The 19,675-nt window shown below is 37.9% G+C and overlaps 1 protein-coding gene across 1 annotated transcript in view; it reads right to left on the bottom strand.

Moving 5' to 3' along the window:
- COL25A1 (collagen type XXV alpha 1 chain) overlaps window positions 1-19,675 on the bottom strand; it is a 313,462-nt gene that overhangs the window by 18,167 nt on the left and 275,620 nt on the right. The window contains exons 21-35 of the mRNA XM_069855550.1: window positions 18,290-18,352; window positions 17,665-17,733; window positions 16,718-16,762; window positions 14,901-14,945; window positions 14,280-14,357; window positions 11,233-11,256; window positions 9,738-9,782; window positions 8,166-8,210; window positions 7,777-7,857; window positions 7,026-7,088; window positions 5,686-5,736; window positions 5,299-5,325; window positions 3,106-3,186; window positions 1,239-1,274; window positions 302-355 (exon numbers count right to left, since the gene is read on the bottom strand). Of these exons, the coding sequence (XP_069711651.1) occupies window positions 302-355; window positions 1,239-1,274; window positions 3,106-3,186; window positions 5,299-5,325; window positions 5,686-5,736; window positions 7,026-7,088; window positions 7,777-7,857; window positions 8,166-8,210; window positions 9,738-9,782; window positions 11,233-11,256; window positions 14,280-14,357; window positions 14,901-14,945; window positions 16,718-16,762; window positions 17,665-17,733; window positions 18,290-18,352 (807 nt within the window). The remainder of the gene's footprint in view (window positions 1-301; window positions 356-1,238; window positions 1,275-3,105; window positions 3,187-5,298; window positions 5,326-5,685; window positions 5,737-7,025; window positions 7,089-7,776; window positions 7,858-8,165; window positions 8,211-9,737; window positions 9,783-11,232; window positions 11,257-14,279; window positions 14,358-14,900; window positions 14,946-16,717; window positions 16,763-17,664; window positions 17,734-18,289; window positions 18,353-19,675) is intronic.

Genomic DNA, 19,675 nt, shown 5'->3' with positions numbered 1-19,675 from the left:
AAACAATGAAACCAACCAAAATTATGCTCCGTGCAGCACTATGAGCTTGAAAAGTCCTGTAAGTTTCTTACTGATTAGTCATTAAGAAATACCAGCTCCTCTAAAGTTAATGAGTTACAAAATCACCCCTTAAACTGATAAAAGCGTATGTAACTAGAATGCCCATACAGTTCTTGGCTGATCCTTAAAGAGATGAGATACTGTTAGGTTTAGTAGCACCTAGGCACATTGTGAGTAGCCCTGACATTTTGCCATTATAGCAGCCACTTTGTAAAGAGAAGCACACAGAACATATACTCACTCTGTCTCCTTTGGGACCTGCAGGGCCATGGGGACCAACTGGGCCATCTACACCCTACAAAAGGAAACAAGGAGGGTAAGAAAGAGGTCTTGTTTTTACAAGTCTTTACTTTTAATAGTTGTCTTCTAGCCAAGAACTAACATGGAATCAGTCTTCACTAGTTGAAAATTCATACATAATTGTGATGATACCAGGTCAAACAAAGCCATTTGGCTTTCAAAACTCCATCGCCAAGCTCTGCTGTTTTGAGGTAACTCATCCTTCTCCTAGTTGGATTTTAATTTATTCATGGAAGTCATCAGACTTACAAAGAGTTTAAGGTTATAATTTTCCTGGAAAAATGAGGGTGTCAAACAAAGATTTTTTTTTATATGTTTTTTTAAATTGAAATGTCCACCTGTAAGGTGGACTTACCTGCTGTAGTGATCAATGGGAAACTTACAGAAGCCTTCAAATACAGAATTCCACTCCTCTTTCACTTTACCCATTTCTTTATCAATATAAAAAGCAGACGATTTAACATTCGTGTTTAATGTGTGTTTAATGTGTTCTGTGGCAGAACCCAAGCACATCTGCATCCATCACACTGATTCCATATTAGCATTGAACAAGTACGCTTTCCTGGGTAAACTATATCCCTAAGCTTACTCAGGAAAATAAGCACTCCAGCAAAGGCAGTTGTACAACTAAAAATCAAAATCAAACTGCTTTTTTTTTATTTTCAGATTCAGAGCTCCTTCTACAGAGAATTAAATTCTCCTTCCCACACACATTGCTGTAGGAGTCTGCTTGAAGCCCTCTCTCAAACAGCATGGAAAATGCCTGCAGCGTTTGGCCTTCCTTGCTCTGTGCAGTGTGTGTGAGTGCAGCCCCTAAAGCCGCTGGATAACACATGGACTCAATAATGAAGAGCGACACAGAAAGACAAGGGACTCACCCGGGGTCCTGGCTTTCCGTCTAAGCCAGATGCTCCCTGTGGGGTTAGGTGGAAGCATGGATGATGGGTACAACACGAATGACAAGAATGTGAGATTAGTAAGTGGTGCTGATGAATAAACAAAATTCAAACGTACAGTACAAGTTGTGACAGGAATGGGTGTCACATTACCATGGCACGTTAGTTAAAAATTCACACAAAACATCAAGAGCCTGATTCTGTTCCTACATTAGTGTAAGACCAGTGACCCACCCCGGCTTCATGTCACAATATATTAGATCAGAATAATGTCAAGCCATATGAGTGCTACAAACACCAGATGTTAGGGTGTTTTTGAGCCTTAGCACACAAATATTTCCTTTGTAATTTACTTCTATGCTTTCTAATTTGTAAATAACAACAATATTGACTACACAAAGAAAAATGTATGTTAACCACGATAGGAAGTATTTAAGGGAAAGAAAACTGCATTATGCAGCTAACAAAATCTGGATCCTGACTACAATGGCCTCATTCATTTCCAAGAGCCCGGCGGACAATGCTATTTCCTGTTTTCCCAATATGCTCCCAGTTCAGAACACAGTCAAAGGCTGGAAGTGAGTGGCACTTCGGGCTATTTGCCTCGGCATCCTTGGGGACGCGGTGACCTCTGGTGGATTTGATGCGAATAACAGAGCAGCCGCCAAAGGGCCGCTCGGCTGTCCCAGCGCTGCTGGCAGCGATGCTGGGAGGAGGGAGCCCCAAACTATTTGGGACATAAGGAATGCTCTGGGCCAAGCCGACGCCCCAGCAAAATACCTCATTTTTAGAAAGTCAAAAAGTTGGGCTTTGCTCCTTAAAATGACATTTAGAAAAAGTAGTCAGCAGGAGCAAGACAGGATCAAGATCAATATAAATTTGAAAAACCCAGCGGTGTATTCTGCTCTGGGTTAGAGCAAACGTTCCTGGCAGAACCCAAACTTTCTTCTTCATTTTAGCCATTTTCAGGGGGTTGGCTCAGACCTCCAAAATTTCCTCTACGTAGCTGTAACTATCAACTTGAAAATGATCTAGTTTTCAAAATACATTAAAATTCTCAGTGAAGCTGGCCTCGTCCAGAAGCTCCGCACGTAATTCTTGAAAATATTAATCAGAGGGTGTTGGATTCCTTAGGGTCAACTAAGTCCTTTATTTTCCCCCTCCATTTTATTATTAACAATTTAATCACATGGAGGAAAAAGTAAAAATAACTTTTCAGAGTGTTTTCAAACACATAAAGTAAGCACACAAAGTATCATGGCTTTTGCCAACCAAACCTTGAGGAACAATGTTTCCGCTTGAAATTTTATCTTTAAGGCCCTTCAGTTCTAAGACAAAGTTTATGCCAAACTCTCAGAATAGTACTTATCTAAAGAACAAAGCAAAAGTAACAATCCATCATCCCTAATGAATGAGAAAACAACCCAAAACAATCCCTAAACTAAGTTGCAACTTTCCTCCATCAAACATGTCTCCTTATTAATAGCAGAAGTGCAAACAGAGGAAGAATAATTGAAGAAAAGGGGGAAAAGGGAAGACTCCTTTTTTTAACATGAACATGACACAACACTTAAATAACAATATGACTAATGTAACGGGGGTGATGGCATCCTTGTGACACTGAACAATTTCAACTGACACTTAACAAAAGAACCCTGACAGCACTGGGTGTTACAGGACGTTACTTTGGACGATAGCACATATTTGGGGTAAAACAAAATAAGACTGATACTCTGCTCTAAGATGGGATGTTCTATGTACGCTGTTGAGTAAACCAGAGTTGTTCATCAAGAGTGTAGAGAAGTTTGTGATTTGCACAGAGATTGAATAGTTGGGGTTTTTTACTTACTGGAAGACCAAGGGGCCCTCTGTCACCCTTTTGACCTGGTTCACCCTTCAATCCTTTAAGACCATTTAACCCTGGTTCACCCTAAATGTAAAAGTATAAATGCCAAATTTTTGGTGCTATAATGGGTGTTTAAGCTGGGATAGAAGAAGCCAGTCTCAAAATGGCTGCAAATTCCAGTTTGAAACAAGGACACAAATTCAAACTTCTCAGCTTACTGGCAATTTACATACGGATGTAGTACTGGGAGAAAGCACTTGCGATATGTCTACTAGAGATTTAAAATCTGTGTGAAAAATGCTACAAAAATCTTATAAGTAACAGATTCCTTTGAATCTTTTCCTAATAATTATCACTATAGTTAGATGGTTTGAATTAAGCATGAGTTTCAGGGGTTTTTGGAATCTGCTCAAATCCCTCATACCACTCTATGCAGATAATTCAAACTGAAAGAAAACTTTCAGGAAAAGTAAGCCTTAAAACTGCAGCTTTCTACAGTGGGATCTCCTGAAAAGTAAATTTTGTAAGGAAGCAATATTTTTGCCTTATGGCAAACTGGAATTCGCAGCAAAATCTTACATAAAGATATTTTAAACCTTTAAGCATACATAATTAAACAGTACCGAATTAAAAGAAGCAGTATACGTTATACAATGACAAGCTGTTTGGAAAGTTCACAGTTTCTGTGTTCATACAGAGAAGTTTAAACAAAGTAAGAAACAGCACTTATCCTGTTATGATTATTAAATTATGCACAGGCCATTTACCTTAAATATAACTAAGAGGATAATGATGGGCTTGGAGTTGCCAATAAACCATCCTTGCATCATGAAAAACTACCTCAGAATGAGGGCTGCCCAGTCAAAAAGAATACTGACCACACCTGCCTCTTTTGGGAAACAGAAATATGTGGGTATTTCATCTAAGCTGCTCCTCCTGGCTGTGTTCTTAGGTTTCTCTTTGATGTATTATGTTGGCTTATATCATATTCATATTTTTTTCCAAAAAAGAATCTCACTAGAATCTAGTCTGCTGCTTTAAGTAACTCCAGACATCATCTGCCTGCTTTGCACCCTGCCTGAGTAGCCATTTCTCCATTCTTTTTCTATTTCATTCAAAGTGATTTTCAGAGCAGTAGCACTGAAAATGCTGATGTTTTGGAAACAGACCTGAGAAATTTCACAGAAGCCGATGTCTCAGGCCAAAAGTGTGAGGTAAGGCAGGGCTGGTGTTAAGATGGAACAGACAAAAAATGATTTATGACTTCTTCTTGTGCCAAGGTAACAAAACCAGCCTGATAACATGCCAAACCTCTGATTTTCTGCTTAACACATAAAAAAACCCAACACCCAACCACCAAGACTAAATAAAACCCCCTCCTTCTCTAACTTAGGTTTTGAGAAAGGTATATGTGTGATTCAGGAGCCATAGTGATTAAAATGATCATGCCTGACACCAGCACCAGCCCTAATGAATGCTATGCTATTGTGTCACACTGAATTTTAGTTTACTGGTGGTAACTGAATTAAAGCACAAATGACAATATTCCAGCTTTGTTAAAATTCCCTTCTCTCGTCTTGAGCTATTTTCGTGGGCATAGAGAGTCTTTACAATGTATCTCATTGTACTGTACTTTGGAAAATGTTTAAGGACTATTGCGGTCCTGCCTGATCAGGGATTCCAGGAAGAAAACATGAAAATATACACGTGAAGTGGTGGTGGGAAACTTGCATAATGTATGAAGAAACTGGTCAGCAAAGTACATGGCACCTAAAAAGATGAAAGGTCGTTTATACTGGAAGAAGGAGATGCAAGAGAGCATAAATGGAGAAGAGTCTATCCAACTCCATTTCCTCAGTGTACAACACACTTGTGTGTTCAGAAGTAATACCAATTGCAAGTGCAATGGTAACTTGCTCATAAACAGGAAACTAAATAATCATGTCGTATCACAAATATTAACAAAATAATTGGATTCAGCCAGTGCTCAGGAGAAATAGTAATCAGAAACAACCATGGAGAATACAAAAATATTTAAAGCTCTGTTAATATTCAAATCTGCTTTAAGGTTTAAGAATATCAAATACATTTATTAAATGAGACATAAGACAAAAGATGGATGCATGCATTAAAGAACAAAGCATGAGACTTCACAGACATTAAGAACATGGCTATTCAAGACAGCCATTAATTTACCTTTGGACCAGGCAGTCCATGAGGTCCCTGAAAATAAATATATCATTTTTCATTAGAAAGACATGCCACAAATTTTTAAGACTTTGTTGCTTTATGGGGTGCGAGTTGCATCTGCATTTTTGTCCTCTGAAATGAAAGGCAGCTGCCAATAGAGCAACTGTAAACACCTGAATCAGAGAATGATCCAGACTACTAGTGTCATAACACTAACACAGGCAGGTGCAATTTGTTTCCCTGCTTCCTATGAATTGTAAGACATGCAGCTGAAGTCCTAAATTAGGTCCCTCTTTAATCATCACATACTGTCACAGCACTTCTAATAAGCAGGCATTAAAATGACAAGAGGGCTTAAGCACTTTCTAGCCCCACTGTTCCTCCCACGCTTACCATAGGGCCTGGAGGACCATGTGGCCCTGGTGGTCCAGGTGGTCCTATCATCTACAGATAAAACACAATGGCATTAAGTAATGCAGAGTAAAGAACTCCCTCACAAATACCAAAAGTCAGATTGACCCTTCTTCTGTTGGTAAGTACTTAGAACCACAGCAATGCAAGGGCGTGCGTTGACAGCATATCAAGGAAGGGCCTTAGGAATGGTTTTTGATTCAAGAGACAGGGTACCTCAAGCGTAGAGTTGCTTGTGCCATGTGGCAGTGCGCCTGCCTCCTGATTCTTACTTCTAGGGTCTAAGATACACTTTAAGACACTATGGCAACAAAAAATTCTCACTAAAATAAACACTACTGAGCAGCAATGCTTGACATTTTAATATTTTATGGTACGTGCTCCTTAGTTGTGTCTGTACCACAAAATCTACAGAAACAAAAGAGATTCCTCCACAGTAGAATAGAAAAGATATTAAATTCAGGCTAGGGTTTGGCATTTTTTCAAAATTGCCCTTCATCTTTTCTTTTATTTCATTTAGCCCACTTGTACCAGGAATTTCCTAAAGTCATTAATTTATTAGGGAGTCAGGTTGTTAAGCATTTAGTGCATGCATATTCTGTGCTGGTTTTACGTTGCTAACAAATCCATGGAAGATAATTTAATGATGATATTTACAGTTTAATATCACCTCTATTCCTGGGTTTAATTCCAAAGGGCTGCTGTCATAACCTGCAAGGTGGCAGCAGGGATGCTAAATCAGGTTTCCAGACTTAGGCGCAGCCCCTCTGCTACACTAGCTGTTGGGGATGGCAATAGCGACAACGAAATGAGTTTTGAAACGTAAGACAGATTCCACTATTTGTGAAATCTCCTGAAAAATGAAAGCCTTGTTTCAAGTGAAAACAAGCAAAAGCAAGATGAATTACTGCATTAATTTGTAACACATAAATTTTCATTCCAGAGAAAGAAACTCAGAGATACAGGGTGCCTAGCATGTCCTGTGATGGCAGAGGGTAATCTCTTTTGACCTCTCAGAGCTATGGCTCTATATATCCTGGGCATATCACCACTGACAAGAGAGTGGTAGTTAACTTCTGCTCTGAAGTTTCCTAACTTACTGTGCTCTGATACTGTTAACCATCCATATAACAAAGGTTTTGTAGGGGGAGGTTTGTTTGTTCTGGTTGTTGTGGTGTGGGGTTTTTGTTGTTTCGTGGGCAAATAATTATTCAAAGAAGAAAAATATTTTGGAACAGTTATGAATATCAAGTACTGTTCAGAACAAAAGCTGGAGAACCAGTATTAGACGACTGTGCTTGTAAGATCACGCTGAGACTTACTGAAGGACCTTGGGCACCAGGCAAACCAACATCTCCTTTTTCGCCTTTCATACCATTGGCTCCCTACAAAATCATTACAAAACAGCATTTATAAACAGCTTTAATCTTACTAGTATTTAATCTAGAAATAGTAGTATTTATTTGCAAATAATCATATTTTTTAAAAAAGACTAATACAGCACACATAATGGAATTCCTTTTTTTAAAAAATGGGTTTATTTTAGTAATAATTTAACAAAGGTACACTTTTATATTGTCAGCTATCAGTTGTGGTGTATTTATGACAGATCCTTAAGTTGGCACTTAATTCACGATATACATGGGCCTATTTTTTGAATTGTTTCTATTTTGACCTAGAAATTCCATTTTTACCTATAAATATACATGGGAATAATGCATCTTGTAAATATTGATGCATTTTATCTCTCTCCTCAGCCTAAGCAATCTGAAATTCCTGACAAGTGTTCAAAACATAGCTCCTTTCTCCTATAAGCCACACTTACCCAAGTTGTGCTATACATTACAAGAGAGGTACAAATCTGATCAGTATTGTGTTTGACTGTAAGAGGAATGAAAAGTTCTGACAATCTTACACCTCCTCTCAGACTAGCTGCAGAGCAATCTCAGAATTTTCATCTTCAGTGCTTTCTGTCCCACTTGCAATTTACCAGCACTGTTGGAAATTCCTGATAGTAGAAGAGTGAAAAAATACAAGAATTTTAGGTAAAGTTAATTCATTTTTCATACTTACTGGCAGGCCAGGCAATCCAATTCCTCCTTTTTCTCCAGGCATTCCAGCATCACCTGTATCTCCTTTTGAGCCTTTAGGACCCTAGAACATGTACTCATTCAGCAAGTCACATGTGAGAAAAATGAGACATCAACAGAATTCTAGCTTTGATCTGAATAAGCAGAATAAGTCATTCTATGGATTGACCTTTGTTATTCATGTGTAGAAATGCATCCATTAATAGACTGCAGAGTATGCAGCAGCACAATAACGATCTTCATTAATTACTATAATGTATCATTATTTAGATTATGAAATCTAAGCTACAACTTGGGATCACAGAAATAATCTCCTGAAATAACCTATGGTTGCTCACATGATCGGCACTACATGATTTATGCATAATGTACCTGCTCCCCATCAACTCCTGGAGTTCCTGGGGATCCTGGTTCACCCTGCAAAAGATAAAGTGGACTGGATTATCCCGGTTGTCCCAGATGTCAGAGGAAAGAGGCAACGCTAAATGAACTAAACTGATAAGTAATGTCTGAGATTAGTAAATTGCCATAATTAACACCAAAACCAGAGAATATTCCGTTGAAAAGAACATCACAATACCTGTATGCAACATCTTGAATAACTAGCCTGCCTGATTAGGCCAGTACACAAACTTTGGGATGTATAAACACCAGAGAAGTGCTTAAGAAGAAAGGAAAGAAGACGAAACCCCAGAAGCCTGGTGAAAATACCCCAATCCAATGGAAACTATGTGTCAGTTATTATAATAAATGTGGAATCATGGCTCCTGAGGTATGGAGGATAGACAGAGACTTTATATTTTCTTTCCCTTGCCAATATAAATCAGTCAGCAAAGGAGTTCACCTCCACAACACTGGCCAGTGCACCAGTTCCTGAATAACATTCTCCACCCATATGAAGGAACACAATCTCTTCCACACTGCACTCCTCTGTTTTAAAACATACTCTAGAAATGCTGCATAAATCCCAATACAGAAAACCATTCCTGCAGACTTAACTTTGTATACCATTATCAGCTTTAATGTGGAAGAATGAACCTAGTTTCTCACAATTTCTCAAAACAATTGACAGATGTAATGTGATATATTTCCATATGATACCTTGGATGAACTCTAAAATTAAACTGTCCAGTATTGTTACTGAAGAAGCATGTATTTACTCTTGGAAGAGCTTAGAGTCATTGATAGAAGATAAAATATATCCAATATTTAAGAAACAGGAGAATTATCTCAACTAATTTAAAATCAACTTAAGGTGAGTCCACTAACCGCAACACATTTTTTTTTTAAGTATAGGCAAATTATTATTTAGATTTTATAGAAAAGTGCAGCATATGGTATTCATTGTCTCTGTGTGGGCTGCTTGCTAATAGTTCTGGTACTATGCATAGCACCAGCCAGCTGGGACCAGCAGGCTTGGGTCTGCAGCCAGCCTTCTGCTCACACGTCCACATTTTAATTTTTACTGACATCAGAAAATACTGTGCTTATTTGGGTGGGCACCACTGTAATATAAAGATGCTTTCACATGCACTCATACTGTGGCCAGTGGTGCCTTGCATAGAGCTTTGTCTACTTCATACCCAAACAGACAGAAGCAATGCACAGGAACAACTGTCTGGTTGTGTGGCTACTTTTGCAACATCCTAGAGAACAGCCTCAGTGCAGATCTGTGGGGCAAATACTTCTGCCCTGCTCCAAAACTCATGAATTTTGCTGCTTCTCAGCTGAGCATCTGTGAATGGCAACTAAACAAAGCACCTATTCTGGAAAGCTGTATTGCAAAAGGCTAAGATGCAAAGTTTGAAGCATGCTGTATTTGGTAAAATTATAGTTAAATATCCTGTCCAGGAGAGGTCCATATACATGTATGCACACATCAGTCAAAAAAAGCAGAAAATACCTTCACCCATAAGATACAATGGGTAAAATAAGGAAGAGCACCTTTGGTCCCTGGAGCCCTTGGGGTCCTGGTGGTCCTGGTGGTCCCTAAACAGAAATATACAAACCTCTCAGCTTTTAAATAATTCCTTCAGGACTTGTCATGTAAACACAGGATGAATGTTAATACAGTTATGGTAACAAATGGGATAGATTTTTAAGATGAGGAACCAAGACCAGTTATGGACAACTTGTTAATCTATGACAATTCTTAACAAACAGAAGAGTAGAACAAAAATCAATGTTAAGAGAACAACTCAGTTCATATACTTTAATAAAGTCCTGTTCCTCTCACTGATGAAATGGCAAAGCTTCTATTAATGGCAGGGAGACCAAAACTCACCTCAGCTACATCTACCAGCCCTCACATCCTGATCCAAAACAATCCAAGCTCAGGAGAAATCTCCAGCTGATTGCTAAGAGAATTCTGCTAAAAGATGCTAAGTACATTTGAAGATACCCAGTGCTTTGAGAAATTGCCGTGAAATGAGTTGCAACTATTTCACTTCTACCTCAGATTTTGGTGGACATGGTGTCCACCAAACATTGGTGGACAATCAAACATTGGACAATCAAACATTGGATTGGACGTATCAAACATTGGTCTGGATGGTGCACAGTGGAGAGGATTTTTAGAAAAAAAAATCCCTTCCATTAATACAGAGAGAGCATTTGTACAGGTGGGAAAACAGGACTAACAGCAGTCTTGCAGAGAAGAACTTGAAACATAAAGGATGTCTACAATTTTAAGGGAAACCTGAACTTGCAATCCCATAAGCATCTCCAAGCTGGTGTCAGTATTCTCAGAAATTGTGCCTGGCCTGATGTGGTTAAACCTCACAGGGAAACTGGGTGGAATAAGAGCACTGGAGCACTCAGTCATCACCATATTCTGGGGACAGATGCTTGAAAATTTGTCTTTATTTCTGACATCTGATAAGATGGGACAAGAGAATTTCTCCTACCTGGGCTTTCTACTGAGTGTTACTTATTTATATTTAACTGAGACAGGCCTTTTTCAGAAAACAATTTGCATTTGGATTGAAAACTTCCAAATGATGTTTCTTCCCAAGCCAATTTGAAATAACTGAATTTCTGTCCTGAAAACAAGTTCAATAATAGAAAATTGTTTGGTATTCAAACCTTGCCTTATGTTTTCTCTCAACTCCCATTTATACATACATAGATGGGAACACACACCAAAATGTCCAAAGTGGCTGTCTGACTAGGTGTGTACCTACAGAAACATAGAGTTCTGTATTTTCCTATTCTCTTACTTAAGTGAAGCAATTCAGCAGGAACAGAACTGGTTCCATTGTTGAATGGCTTTCAACAATGTGTTCTCTGTTTTGTGAATGCTGAGTAAATAAGTAAATGTATGTGATGATGATCAGGCGACAACCAAGGAAGACATGCTCTGAACATGCAGAATTATGAACATACTACAACAGAAAGGAGAACTTCTACAACACACAGTAAGTCGTGCAATAGGAATTACCGCAACAGTCAGGGTGGCAATCCTCTGTTGGAAAAATATATTAACAAGAAACACCGTTACCAGAATTGAACAAAGATAAAAATTATTCTGCATTATCCAATTATCTTCTCCACAAAACCTTTGCTGCATTTGGGAGACATCATGCCTCCAAAAAAAAAAAAAAAAGAGTAAAAGCCATGACATTTTTTTCTCCCAGTGTTCTACTAGCTGCTTGGCTTCTATGAGTACAAAGATTTTACATAGGAGAAGACTGCAGGTTCATGTACTATTTAAGAAATGGAATAAATTGTAAGTAAATAGCAAAGTAATAGAAAAAGTCTTCCAAGAGTTTTTTTAAACATTTTAAGGAAACATGAGTTGATGTCTTAAGTAGATTAAAGGGCTTGCCTGTAAGTTTTGCAATATCTGCAGATTTTGCACTAATGTTTAATTAACAAGTAGATTTCCTGGAGTGGAGATATAACTTTGATTTTCATATAGCAATGCAGATGTACAAAGAAGTTAAGTTCTAAATCCAAAACTGATGTCCCTCAAACCCAGCTATATATACAATTCCTCTTTAAATGTCCAGAAAGACAAAAGACATTTTCATCATGGAAGTAAGCAAAATATCTTGACCTGCTGCTATTTTTTTGACAGAGAAGAACCTAAAAGCAAGTGAAAAAGTGTTTAAAAGTCATTAAAATGCTTGTCTGCATTTTTAAACAAAGTAAAACCCACAAATACTGCTCCTTGCGCATGCTTTCCTATTGACTGTGAAGAACTTTCTGACCTACAGGGAACAAAAAATTTTTAGCTTTTCTAGTAGTTTTCCTATACCCAAACAAATATTTCCATATCTTCAGTTTAAGCTTTAAATATACTGTTGCTAATAATCTGGAGCCTGCTCCAAAGAAAGTACTTGAAAAAGAATGTTCTCTAACACATGGCTTTAATATAGTGATGTCCTTTCCATTTTAACATATTAATGGAAATATAACAAGAACTTTAAAAATACTGAAAAATTCAGTTTATCTAGACATGAAAACTTAAAATAACTTTTGCAAACTAATTTTTGCATGTTCACACTAATGAGTTTCTTTTCAGCAGCGTATTCGGATTTTAATATATGATCCTGTAGTTACTACAAAGGTTAAACTTTTGCAGCTATTGCCTTTTGCCTTAGGAAATTCTTCAGAATAGGTCTGAAGAGAAAATTAGACAGAGACGCAAATTTTGTATGTGGTCCTCCACATGAAAACCACACACGCAAAGCAGGGGTCTCCCTCAAAACAGGATGACAATTTTAAGATGGTCATTTTCAGTGCTGCTGGACTAAGATCCTATTCACCACTTACATGAGATTGAGCAGGAAACACAAGGCAAAGTGACAAAATTGTTCTGAAGCTTATAGCTGCTTGATGATTTATTACTAAATTCTAAAACAAGCAGATAGCCTAGATCTTGCAAACTCTTGTCAACTTTTTAAATTAGCAAAGCAAATTCTGTGCAAGTTCATAGCTCAGTGCTGAGCACTAAAAGTTCTCATTTGCTTCTATGGGAGAACCTCAGAGCCCCTTCTATGCAAACCTCAGAGCCCCAAAGAATTTGGCACCAGGAGACTTAGGAATGGGTGCTTGCCATCTGAAACAACTGAGTTGTACTTGGCAAGGATATTTTTGACTGATCCTATATAATCTTAGTTACACAATCCTTGCACAGCCATTCTCATTAATATCAATTATTTGTTGACCTGGATCAGAAGGTGATGACACTTGAAATTATTTATGATGGGATAAGGGCCTCCTAATCTGTATCAACCACTGCAATAGGCTTTAGTCTCTTCTTAAGATTCCTTTATGTGCTGCAGCTTTTCAGAGAAAGCTGGAAAGTAACACTGATGCCAGAGTTAAGATTCAAAGACAGAATACAGGAGATACAGGAGCTAATGCCCTTGGTAAATCTGTGTGGTAATATGTGACATTAATTTCAGGCTTTTTTAGGCATCTAACTCGGAAAGTGATTTGAAGCACTGAAAGTTCTGTGTTTGAATTAAACCAAATGAGACAGATTTAATGCAAAGCCTGCCAACATGCCTAAGTAGACTTTCCCAGACACCACTCACAACAAAAGAGTGGACATAGCCTTACCAACATACAGGCTTTTAAATTTTAGAAATGGCAGTGAGAATTTTTATTTTTCAAAAGAGTCTCGAACACCAAATGACTGGCCAGACATCTATCCACTCCCACTGAGTGAATGCAAGAAAAAATCTTAGTGGCTCAGTGAGAAAGTGATCAGATGCACAATGAGCCAAATTCGGTCTTTGGTTGCACATAAGCAAACCATTCACTCTAGTGGAGTTATACCACACAGAATTTGCATCTGAGTATGCTGCAATGTAAATCACCTTGACTGCAACGACATATGTCACATTGGTACTTCACTTTTATGCAAATACTCATTCATTCCTTTTGTAACCACACTTTAATCCTCCACACTTTTCTGCACACCAGTCAAAATAAGTTTTCTGGAAATGAATAAGTGGGAAGACTGGTGCTTGGTCTATTTAACATACTCAAGCTGCTGATTGAATCCACAGCTTGCTAATGGAACCATGTGACATGGTTTCCAAATCTCAAATATTCCGCTCTTTGCATTTTATAGGAAAACAAAGAAGAAAAAGAAGAAAAAAAAAAAAGTCAATATTATACTACCTGAACTGAAAAGCAGACACTTCCGTAGAATGTATATGGTTTATTACATGAATTCAGCACTAAGCACCAGAGCCAGCAATGAATCAGCTTTATTTCCATTAAATGATGTCAATACTCCCCAGGGAAAATGAAGCTAACTCACTCAGCTAACTGTATCTCAAGGAAACAGTTTGTCTAATACCAAACAGCAAACCTGGTTTCCAAATATAGAAGAGATTCCTGATTAATAAGCTCATCAAACCTCTGCACACAAAATGCTTTCAAGGCCTACACGAAAGAGAAATACAGTGATGTCAGACTGCTTTTTCCCAGATCAGACTAAGCCACTCCAGCCTTGTTATGTTTGCATACCTGCAGAGCTTCATGGATATTGCCATTATAATCAATTATCTCTGTTGCGCCTTGATCACCTTTCTGTCCAGGTGGTCCCTGTAATACATGTTCCACAAAAATTTTGAGGCACTTGTCAAAGACTGCTCTATACACATGCTTTGACTTGATGCTTGATGATGTTGTGTTGGAATCTTGTATATCCAACATGTTACAACAAACCACAAAAGTTAGCATTAAACCAAAGATTGTTTCTAAAGGAAAACTTTTTTTTTTTTTAAATGATGAATATAAACAAGCAAGTCAGTACACTGTCATTTTTGCTGCAGTGGGAAAGGAAATAGATGAGACTTGTGTGGTTAAACATTTAAGCAGTTCCTCTACTGTAGTTCCGTATTGGCTGTGAAAAATGTCAGAACATCTGTCATGCAACATCCTGCCCATGAACTGTGGACAGGAGGCTGCTTCAAATAGTAGCAAGGGGTGTTATTCATATCAATGGCCAGTTAGCAACACACTTTCCACCAGAGTCAAGTGCCCAATTTCATTGGTTTAACTAGAGTTGCTGCTACAATTTCACTTCACAATGTGGGCTGAATCAAAGAGTACAGAACAAAGAGCTGAAATGAGAATTAGACTTACCCGTGGACCTGCAGATCCTGTGTCACCTCTGTCACCTGTATCACCCTATGTAAAAATGATATTTGAAAACAGATATGCCATTTGATAATATGTTATGCAGTTCTTCACTTCTGTGTGAATTGTTACAAAGTGGTCTATTAAGTTGGAATAAGAAATCCCAAAGAACCAACAGAAGACAAATTACTAATTAAGTAATTTTTATTTTAAATTTTCCTCTTCTTAATGGTGCTATTATCAAAAGCTTTAAGAGAAAGCCAGAGAAATTAAATCACTCAGTCTGAAAACACTCAACAATTTCTTCAAAGGTGTATTTCAAATTGTATAAACTTTTCTTTCTGCAATCACGACTTCACTTTCTGAACTTCCCTTCTCTGAGTTGTTGTCTTCCCTACAAGCGTGCTACTCTTATCATTAGAGTTCCTTTACTCCGAAGGCTTAAGCTCTTCACCATCTTGCACACAGGTGTTTCTTCCTGCCTATTAGTTATACGTTTAAAGTGATGGAGGGAATTTCAAACATATATGCACCCAACTTCCAGTGACTATAACTCATGCAATCTCACAGTCACTTGCATAGCAAGTTCAAAATTAATTTGCTTAAGAACTGCAACTTTTGCTCCTGTTGAAGTCTATAAACCTTTGATACAAGTCAAGGAAGAGCAATTAATTCACCAGTGGTGAATGGAGTTGGGCTAATGTAGGAATATGGAGAACATAAAAATCAAGGACAAAATCAAGGTTGTGCCATCTGCCTTTCCTTCCAATTTTGCCTTGGCAGCAGACAGTGAACATGACATTCCAGTTGCTCAAAAATTAAGTTCCTACCCACTAGATTGACTCTGTGGGTCAGATTTTCAAGAAAAGTGAGCAAGTAAAATGAAAATTGTGTATCTTTAACTGCATTTAGGAGCTGCTCAGGTCAATGAGAGGCTGATTTACTCTTCTACTCTCACTCTGATGCTTTAATCCTCTCATCAGCTCCCTCTCCTTCCAATGTCTTTTTCTGGTGGAAATATATGAGGTTGAGGCACTTATTTAATCATCTTAAGCACCGTGAACGGGCGACTCTTCAGGGACCTTAAAAGTAATGCAATTAGTATCCCACCAGCCTACATTTTCTCATCATCTTTACTCTGACAGTAGATTAAATAATGACCTAAGCAAATCTATTTTCATTTTGTTTTGACTCTATAACATGAAGAAGTATAGTGAGCACTGTGCTTGCACAGCAGATGAAGTAATAGAAAAACATCTCTTTTGTCTCTCCCTACATCTATGTGAACCAACCATACCTATATAGAGGTTGATGGATGGATAGATAGATAGATATAATCAAAGCGTTTTTTTAAAGTAAGTAAAACAGTAATGTAACAGACAAATCTTGCCTTTGTAGGGCTTGTGGACATCGTATCTTGGCCTGCAGTCCATGGGATACTACTGATTCCTACCTCACCAAAGTGTGGATTCACAAAATTATTGCAAAAAACAATTAAAGCTCCACAGGTACAGTCAGTGTTCCTGGCATTCAGGAGGACTAGCTTGCGTCAGCTACACAGAGAGAAACCAAGTTGCATGGGGAAAACTAGAGCAGAGTAGAATAGATATTATAACAGAAAAAGAACTAAAATCACAGTGTTTAAAACACACAGATTTTGACTCTAATAGGTGAAGATGAAAGTCAGAAGGTTTCACTCACAAAGAATACTGCAGACAGTTATTGGTTCTTGTTACAGAGATATTTCTGTGAAGTATTACATACAATTGATCCTAAAAATCATTGTGTTATTTACTGCATGAAAGAGTTTCTTTACTACTAACCTTTGACCCTTTGGGGCCTCTAGATCCAGGTTCACCTGTTTTCCCCTGTTTGAAGGAAGACAGATGATAGAAAGATGATAGTGATATGGAAGTACAGAGAAAAAGAGATTAGTAATGACTAACTATAGTATGGAATGGCAGAAACAATTCATTTTATATGCCCAAGACAATGATTCTGTAAAGGCATCGAATTTAATAGCTCCCAGAGTAATACATTCTTTACTACCAACATGCAAAGACCACAGGTTCCATCCTTCTAAAGATGAAGTATAGTATTGGCACTAGTAGACATCATTAACATTGGTTTGCAGGAATGACCTATGTCATTCCATAGCTTCAGGAAAATAATAGCCAAGAGACAGAGAAAGATAGATAAATATCATAAAATAAAGAGATTAAAATACAGTGTTACCACAATTTCTTTACTCAGCAGTTCAGGTGAATACAAACTAAGCAGTCAAGGAGCGTAGAATCTGCTTTGTTAATTCAAGATGTATTAGGATAGGAAAACTTGACACAGTGGAAAATATTAAGATGACACCAAAATGTAGTTAGAATGATCTCTTTCTTACAGAGTTAGAAAACAGCACACAAAATGGATTTTCTCTGCATTCAATAGCTAAAGTGGTCAAAGAGTTCAAGCTTTGATGCTGAATGTTAGGGACCTGGAGGTCAGGACTTTAGCTGGAATGAATTAGGCTAACTCCATGACAATGTATATAGGTAGTGTCTTTACTTTGTAGACCAAATAAGAGTTCATTGAGACTGCAGTTCCACAGCTATGGACACAAAACTACTATTGTCTTCTGGGCTGAATAGGAGCATTTGACAGCATTTTCATTTAAAAGTTCAATTCCCCAAGTTTTATTTCCATTTTTCACAACAGGAAAAGGTGTATTCATAGGTATAAGACTCACAAAACATTTCCAAAGTAAAATCAGACAGACCTTTGGTCCAGGAGCTCCAGGTTCACCTCGCTCACCCTTCCCAACAGGGCCTGCCTCTCCTCTGTCACCCTATTGCAACAGATACACATACATTACAAAATGTCAGGCAGCCTTCAAGCACTTCACCACCCCAGCATGATCAAACATATCCAGAAGAAAACATTTTCAAGTTCACCTATGACTTGTAATGGCTTGGGGAGCTCTTCCCTGATTATATACAATCTTCTCAAAGCAGGAGAAGAGAGCTTCAAAACAGAAACTGGATTGGTAAGGTATGTTTTTCTCCCTATTCTGAAAGGACTGGAATATAGATTCCCAAACTGTGAGATTTATTATAGAATTCATAATATTCTAACTTTGGTATACAGTGGCTAAAAAAATCCCCATAGGAAGGAAGGAAAAAAAAAAGACATTTAGTAGATCTGAATTTCAGAATCTAATGTGCAGTGAATGAATGGCTGTAACATCTGCCTTCCCAGTGTTTGAGAGTATCACTACAAAGACACATATATCATAGCAGTCACCCATGAACTAAGGCTTTTCACATTTTCCTCCATTAGTACAGCCTTATGCTGAGGAAGCTGAATTTAACATTCACATCAGAGTGCTGTCCGATTACCCTTACCTTTGTTCCCGGTAGCCCTGGCAACCCAGGTTCTCCTTGTGGACCAATGAAACCTGGTTCACCCTTTAAAAATACCATATGAGAAAAATGTTAGATTATTTACTTAGCAGTATGCAATTATGGTAACACAAATCTCTTTTGGATACAATTTTCTCTGTATTGCTTACAGCTTTTCAGCTGTGATACAACAGTTATGCAGGCATACTTTTCATCATGGATAGCTTTCATCAACATAAATTCTTGTAGCAAGCCATCACACAATACATGAAATGCAAATTATACAGAAGGTGTCACACAGTTTTTATGAGGTTAAGGAGTGTTAATATGCAACCTGGATTACAACATAATGTACCAAATTAATATCAAAGCAACTCTGAAGGCTGGAGGGGAGTTCTGAGCGACTACTAAACTGAAAAAGGGACAGTTCATTTCAGTCTTGTGTTATGAGGTAATTTTCTATTGCAGCATGTCAATAGATGCGCAGATGGTAAGGGTATGACAAAGCAATGATGAATGGAGAGGTCAGACAGCACTGTTTTAAGGTGTCTTCAAGGGAGGTACTTCACTGCATCATCCACAAGAAGATCAAAAGTGATCTCCTTTCTAGTCAGAAACTCCTGGTATCCTGGTACTCTCCCTACTCATTCTGACAATAAAATATTTCAGTTCTCTGCACTCAGACAACTTCTTTGGCTGTGAAAAACTGGGAAAGAGCCATAGCTCTCCTCATTTCCTCTTTGTTCTGCCCCCTTCGTACCCATTCATTTGTGTAAATATAACAGACAAATAGCAAGAATCAAGTTGAGTTGCAGCAGAAGGAGCATTAAGCAGAGGAATAAGGATATTAGCTATCTCCATGTTTGAAGGAGGATAAGGAAGATTAATAAGTCATATGTTTTCCTTGGAAAACTCTCCTGAAGAAGGTTTCTTGCTATTTAATCTTGCAATTTTTAACATAAATTTGAATCAAGAAGATGTAATCACAAGCTATTGTCAACTTTAAGATCAGTGGTATAACCAAAATAATAGATTCATTTATTAACCTTTTAACAATATCCCTGAGCTTAATGACTAAAAATCACTTGTCAAATGCCTCTTTAAATAGCTAAGAGACAGATGTGTCATAAGCTTATATTGATATAATTACTGACAACACATAAAGATAGTGAATATAAGCAGTTGGATTGTATATCTCTTCACCTCTTTGTCTCCATAGAAATAGAGGTATGCTGCATGGGGCAAGCAAATGAGGAAGTATTCTTGCACATCCATTTGCGCTCTCATCAGCAATTCATCATTAACAGTTCAAATCAAAGAAGGTCTCTAGCAAACCTATAACAAGAGAAATCTTTCCCACAGCTATAACAAGGGCCATAGCAAGCTCTC

Source organism: Phaenicophaeus curvirostris, chromosome 4 (genome assembly GCF_032191515.1).
Source record: "Phaenicophaeus curvirostris isolate KB17595 chromosome 4, BPBGC_Pcur_1.0, whole genome shotgun sequence".
Taxonomy (NCBI): Eukaryota; Metazoa; Chordata; class Aves; order Cuculiformes; family Cuculidae; genus Phaenicophaeus; species Phaenicophaeus curvirostris.
Note: the sequence above shows the minus strand (reverse complement) of the source record. Positions and strands in the feature narration are given on the sequence as shown.